Here is a 7,149-nt window from a genome sequence, read left to right as displayed (position 1 = left end):
CTGCTATTTCCACCATTCTTGTTCTCACCAACACTCATAATTCCCATCCAGACTGGGTAAATGGTCTAATTTATTGTGGTACAAAAAGTGTTAGATTGAAAGGGGTTAACTGAACCTGTTTGTTCAGTGACTGTAATTAATGTCCATCTCCATGGACTCTATTTATGTCACTGGAGGGTTTCCCTTTTCTATTAATAAGGGACTCCTTTCAATGTGTTATTCCATAGTGTTAGCGGGAGCATCCCACCCAGCACTAACAGGGATCAGCAGCTCCAGAGAGAGGGAGAGAATAGATCAGAATCTGAGAACAATAGATCGGAATGTTACAACAATGGGTCTGAATCTGATAACAATAGATTGGAATGTTACAACAATGGGTCAAAATCTGAGAACAATAGATAGGAATGTTACAACAATGGATCAGAATCTCAGAACAATAGGTTGGAATGTTACAGCAATGGACAGGAGTTTATCCTATTGGGTTTACTATCTGACTGCGAATTATGATTGGATAACATTAGCAGATCGGATCTATTATGCACTGAACATGTTTCAACACATTTATTATCCTATTATCGCTATTGTTGGTGTCCCTGGTAAGTCTCTCTCTATCCCTCTGTTAATTCTGTAAACCATGTTTAATTGCATGTCTGTTCTTACCAACTATCACTTCCTGAATAGCTTCCTCCATGTGAGCCCATTTGTGGCATAAACACTGATCTGTTCCTGTGTTAAGTCTAGACTGGACTATTCCAATGCTGTCTTGGTCACCCTCCCTATTATAAACTGCCATAACCCACAGTCTATACAAAACTCTGCTGTCTATATCCTAAGTCACATAAATCTAGTTCACCCAACATCCCCGTGCTCAGTGTCCTTCATTGGTTTCTGTAAGACAGCGTATACAGGAAGTAATAAATGGGGTGTGTAAGAATGTTACCATTATAACCAGGGGTGACTTTAATCTACACGTAGATTGGGCAAATTAGATTGACAAAAGTAGCCATGAAAATTGGTTGATGGAGTTTATTCTGGACAGTTCCTTAGAGCAGCACATTCCACAGCCAACCGGAGATCAGGCTGTTCTAGAACTGGTGATGTGCAATGAGACAGGATTAATCATGGTAAAGGAACCTCTCGGCCACATTGATAATAACATGATAGAATTTCAACGTTCAGATTGCAGGGAAAACTGTGGGTCTAAGATTAGTTTTTTTAAAACCTAAATATAGGCATTTATAAGAGTATAAAGGCAGAGCTAGCTAAAGCGAACTAGGAAACTAGGTTAAAAGTTAGGGCGGCAGAGATACAGTGGAAGACTTTTAAGGAGATGTTTAATAACTCTCTCCAAAGATTTATCTTCGTGAGAAAGAAATAATCTTGGAGAATATTGCACCATACGTGGGTAAATAAAGAAGTTAAGGAAAATAAATTGAAAGAAACACTGTACAAATCTGCAAAGATTAGTGAAGAATGGCTCGATTTTAAAAACGAGCAAAGAATGATGGAAATAAAGAGGGAAACAGTAGAGTGTAGGAGAAAGCTAGCTAGTAATATAAAAACAGAGAGTAAGAGCTTATTTAAGTATTTAAATAGCTAAAGTTAGTGTTAGTTCTCTAGAAAGTGAGTCTGGGGAATTAATAATGAGAAACGAGGGCATGGCGGAGGTGTTGAACGGTATATTCTGTCTGTTTGCCCTGTAGAAGACTTAGAAAAAATTCCAAAGGTACCTAAGTGAAGAGGCAAAAGGGAGGGAGGAACTTAAAACAATCACCATCACCAGCGAAAAGGTACTGGGAAAACTATTACACAGAAATGCTGACATGACCCACTATCCGTGGTTACCTAAAACAGTTAATGATAGTATTAAACGTAAAGAGAAAGCATTTTATGTTGCAAAGATAGGTGACAGATCAGAAGATTGGACAGAATATAAAAAGCAGCAATGGGCAATTAAAAGATTAATAAGGAGAGACACATTAGAGTACAAGGCAAGAAATATTAAGACAGATAGTAAGAGTTTCGATAGATATGTAAAGAAGAATATAATTTCCTCTGGGTCTTTGTTGCTGTGAGCTTTGCTTTGCAATTGTTGAGTTTTATGAGCTTTGGGTTTGGGACCTGATCATTGGCTTCTTCCGTGGGTAGATCCACACTGACCTTACTTTTAGCTTTCTGGTGAGGTACACAAGTGCTGTTTACTTTTCCAGTGGAACATTACAGCTAGCAGGGGTCTGTCCAACATTCACTGCAATTCCATGAGGCACTTCGAGTAGGCGAGGCATCTCCCTCACCATTGGTTTGTCCTTTTGGGACTTTTAATTGTCCTTGCAGCTTTCTGCAAATGCTGTTAGCAGCCTTTTTAGGGTGCCTCTTTTGCCTGCATTTCAGGGGTTGGCTAATCGGAGAGTAGAGGATTCCAGGTGGGAATCCTTGTGATCCCCCGTAACCGAACCTCACAGTCCTTTCCAATCCCTCCCTCCTGAACGTCTGTCAGATCTGTGCTTTTCTATCCCCTCCACAGCCTTTACTTTTTATCCTTTGGCCTGGCGTGTCAAATAAAGAATTTACCTGCTCGTTAAGGGCGGCACAGTGGCGCATTGGTTAGTACTGCAGCCTCACCGCTCCAGCAACCCAGGTTCAATTCTGGGTACTGCCTGTGTGGAGTTTGCAAGGTCTGCGTGGGTTTCCTCCGGGTGCTCCGGTTTCCTCCCACAGCCAAAGACTTGTAGGTTGATAGTTAAATTGGCCATTATAAATTGCCCCTAGTATAGGTATGTGGTAGCAAAATATAGGAACAGGAGGGGATGTGGTAGGAATATGGGATTAGTGTCTCAGTCTTTGACCTGCTTGTCTCGGGAGACAGTGGGTGAGCCTGGAGATGATCAGTGGATAAGCCTGGAGATGGTCAGTGGATAAGCCTGGAGATGATGAGTGGATAAGCCTGGAGATGGTCAGTGGATATCCTGGAGAAGGTCAGTGGATAAGCCTGGAGATGATCAGTGGATAAGCCTGGAGATGATCAGTGGATAAGCCTGGAGATGGTCAGTGGATAAGCCTGGAGATGATCAGTGGATAAGCCTGGAGATGGTCAGTGGATAAGCCTGGAGATGATCAGTGGATAAGCCTGGAGATGAGCAGTGGTTAAGCCTGGAGATGATCGGTGGATAAGCCTGGAGATGATCAGTGGATAAGCCTGGAGATGATCAGTGGATAAGACTGGAGATGATCAGTTGATAAGCCTGGAGATGATCAGTGGATAAGCCTGGAGATGGTCAGTGGTTTGTGAAGCTGCGCTTGGAGTGGCTATAAAAGCAAATTCCAGAGTGACAGACACTTCCACAGGTGCTTCAGATAAAATTGTTTGTTGGGGCTGTTCCACAGTTGGCTCTCTCCTTGCGCTTTGGTCTTTTTTCCTGCCAACTGCTAAGTAGCATCTTCAGCAAAAAAGAGTTCGCTGATGAGGACTTTCCATACTTTGGTCTTCGGTTTTAGACGGGAAAGGTTGCACAACCCGCCACCTGATCTTGTGTGAAGGAAAATTCCTTCTTCTGAAGACTTGAAAGCATGTGACAGCAGCAGTGAGAAGAAAATCCCGAACAGTGTAGGTGCGAGAACACAGCCCTGTTTCACGCCACTCAGGATTGGAAAGGGGTCTGATGAGGCACTGCTATGCTGAATTGTGCCTTTCATATTGTCATGGAACGCGGTGATGATATTCAGTAGCTTTGGTGGACATCCGATCTATTCTAGTAGTCTGAAGACACCACGTCTGCTGACGAGGTCAAATGCTTTGGTGAGATTAATGAAAGCATCGTAGAGGGGCGTCTGTTGTTCATGGCATTTCTCCTGTAGCTGGTGAAGGGAGAACGACATGTCAATGGTGGATCTCTTTGCTCGAAAGCCACACTGTGCCTCAGGATAGACACGCTCAGCCAGCTTCTGGAGCCTGTTTAAGGCGACACGAGTGAAGACTTTCCCCACTATGCTGAGCAGGGAGATTCCACGGTAGTTGTTGCAGTCACCGAGGCCACCCTTGCTCTTATCGAGGGTGATGATATTGGCATCGCGCATGTCCTGTGGTACTGCTCCCTCGTCCCAGCACAGGCAAAGCAGTTCGTACAGTGCTGGAAGTATAGCAGGCTTGGCACTCTTGATGATTTCAGCGGTAATGCCGTCCTTCCCAGGGGATTTTCCGCTGGATAGAGAATCAATGGCATCACTGAGTTCCGATTTTGTTGGCTGTAAGTCCAGCTCATTCATGACCGGCAGAGACTGGACTGCATTGAGGGCGGTCTCAGTGACAACATTTTACCTGGAGTACAGTTCTTGGTAGTGTTCCACCCAGCGGTCCATTAGCTTGCGTTGGTCAGTGATTGTGTCCCCTGATTTCGATTGCAGGGGGGCAGTCTTCTTGATGGGCGGGACAGTGGCACAGTAGTTAGCACCGCAGCCTCACAGCTCCAGCGGCCCGGGTTCAATTCTGGGTACTGCCTGTGTGGTGCTTGCAAGTTCTCCCCTTGTCTGTGTGGGTTTCCTCCGGGTGCTCCGGTTTCCTCCCACATGCCAAAGTTTGCTGGTTGATAGGTTAATTGGCCATTATAAAATTGCCCCTAGTATAGGTAGGTGGTAGGGAAATAGAGGGACAGGTGGGGATGTGGTAGGAATATGGAATTAGTGTCGAATTAGTATAAATGGGTGGTTGATGTTCGGCACAGACTCGGTGGGCCAAAGGGCCTGTTTCAGTGCTTTATCTCTAAACTAAACAAAAGCTCTCTTTATGCCATCAGTACAAGATTACCTATGACCTTTTCAAAAAGATTAGTCATGAAATGTTTGTCCTGGTCCATCTTGATCTCAGCAACCAGCCCATATCGGGTAAAGAATTGGGTTAGCCCCTGCACATTTACCTTGGCAGAGATAGTTGTTCCAGAGAATGGTCTCTGGGAATCGGGTCACCACATCCATAATGGTGAGAATATACTGGTAATCAGTCTATTGTTTTCAGCAGGTGCCCTACACAATCGACCAACACACTGCTCAAGGGTTCCCAAAAAGCTGGTATGGCAATTAGGGGTGAAAGTTTTACTGCAGATTGAGGCCTCCCCACAACTTGGCACGTGTGACCAGTTTTACAGAACTCCACCACATCTTTGTGGAGTTGTGGCCTGTCAAAATGTTGTCTTATGTGGGCTTCGATTTTTCATACACCGACATGTCTAGTCATTGGAAGTTCGTGGGCCATTCTTAATATTTCTTTAAGGGACCTCAGCGGCACCACTATCTGGTGAACCACTGTCCTCTCTTCATCCGCAGGTCTGTGAGGAGGTCTCCACTTCCTCATCAGCACCTCATTCTTTAACTAGTAACACTCTGCAAATCCCTCTGCTTCAGTTTTGGTTTGGACAGCCTGTGATATATTTTTAACACTGGGTCATGTTGCTGAGCCTCAACTAAGGAAGCTTTGTTTATCACATCCTTTGGGTCCATTACCTTCCGAAAGAAGGTTTCAGACAAGCAGCCAGTAGGGTCATCCATCTGCAGTGTCAATTCAAGGGATTGTTTGGCCATGGACCGAGTCACCACACAATCAGGGAGAATGTCAATTCTCCTGTAACTGCTCTTTCTCCCTGACCTCGTTTGATCTCTCGAGAACGACTGGGGAAGCTGCACCTTTTCCCCTGCCAGATTATTACCTGGGAGTAGGTCGATCCATCCACCGGTAAACTAGGTACAATCCCCATGGTTACTGGTCCTGAAACTACGTCACACTCCAAGTGCACCCGAGATAAAAGTATGGACATATACCATCTTCCGATACCATTCACTAACACTCCAGCATTCACTGCACGCTCGGAGGAAGGTTATGCCTTTTCCCAGCTGAAGGGATTGGGTGGCCCCTGTATCCCTCAGTATGACTACGGGCTTGAGTGCCTCATTGGAGGGGTAAGGGGACACTTTTCCTTGGGATACAAATTCCAGGTAACTCTTGGTGACTTTGTTAAGTTTTCCGGCTCTCTCTGTGGTAGGTTTACTGGGTCTGACTGCCGCAGTTAAACTCACAGTCTGATCTGCCGTGCTTTCCATCGAGGCCCGTTTTCCGGCACTGATCTGGTGGACTCTGATTAATCCTACAGGTTTTCATCATTCCATCATTCAGCTCGACGGTGATCTGCCTTATTACGGTGGAAAGATACAGATCTTCGGCCATTACTCCTCGTCTCAGTACCGTCCTATTTGGCTTGAGGAAGGGCCCCCGTGTGTCCAGCGTTTCCTTCTAGCCCATGGCTGTCCGGGATCCAATCACCCTCCTTTTATTCTCTGGTCTTCGGGGAGACAAGGGAAGTGTTTCCCTTTGGTGTTAAGGCCTTGTGTACAAGAGAAAATTCATCAGCCTGCAAAGCAACCAGCCTGGCTCTTTGAACCTCTTGCCCCTCTTTGTGGGTTTTATTGGGAGGGAGATCGAGTTTTTGAACTCCTCGAGAACGATCTGAGGTTTACATATGTGGGCTCTATCTTGAGTGTCAATATCTACTGGTCAAAAGAATACATAAAAACAGACTGTAAAGTCTTCTATAGATACATAAAAAGGAAACGTTTGGTTAAGACAAATGTGGGTCCATTGCGGCAAAGTCAGGAGAATTTATAATGGGGAACAGAGAAATGGCAGAGAAGCTAAATGATTATCTTGTGTTTTTCCTCACTGAGGGAGATACAAGAAATCTCCCAGAATTAGAGATCCAAGGGACTCTGGAGAATGAGGACGTGAAGAAAATTAGTATTAGTAAGAAGGTTGCATTGGAGAAATTAATGGGGCTGAAGGTTGACAAGTCCCCAGGATATGATATCCTGCATCTCAGAGTGTTGAAAGAGGTAACTATGGAGATAGTGGGTGCATTGGTGATCATCTTTCAAAATTCTATAGTGTCCAGAGCGGTTCCTGCAGATTGGAAGGTAGCAAATGTCATTCCACTATTAACGAAGGGAGGGAGAGAGAAAACTGGAAATTATGGATCTGTTAGCCTTCCATCAGTCGTTGGCAAAAAGCTGGAATCTATTCTCAAGGATGTGATTAATGGACACTTGGATAATAATGATCTGATTGGGTATAGTCAACATGGATTTATGAATGGGAAATCATTCTTGACG

The 7,149-nt window shown here is 44.7% G+C and overlaps 1 protein-coding gene across 1 annotated transcript in view; it reads left to right on the top strand.

The window, feature by feature from the left end:
- The first annotated feature begins 415 nt into the window (after positions 1-415).
- LOC137352805 (probable G-protein coupled receptor 139) overlaps positions 416-7,149 on the top strand; it is a 247,778-nt gene continuing 241,044 nt past the window's right edge. Inside the window, exon 1 of the mRNA XM_068018660.1 lies at positions 416-596. Within this exon, the coding sequence (XP_067874761.1) occupies positions 416-596 (181 nt within the window). The remainder of the gene's footprint in view (positions 597-7,149) is intronic.

This window comes from Heterodontus francisci, chromosome 39 (genome assembly GCF_036365525.1).
Source record: "Heterodontus francisci isolate sHetFra1 chromosome 39, sHetFra1.hap1, whole genome shotgun sequence".
Classification (NCBI taxonomy): Eukaryota; Metazoa; Chordata; class Chondrichthyes; order Heterodontiformes; family Heterodontidae; genus Heterodontus; species Heterodontus francisci.
Note: the sequence above shows the minus strand (reverse complement) of the source record. Positions and strands in the feature narration are given on the sequence as shown.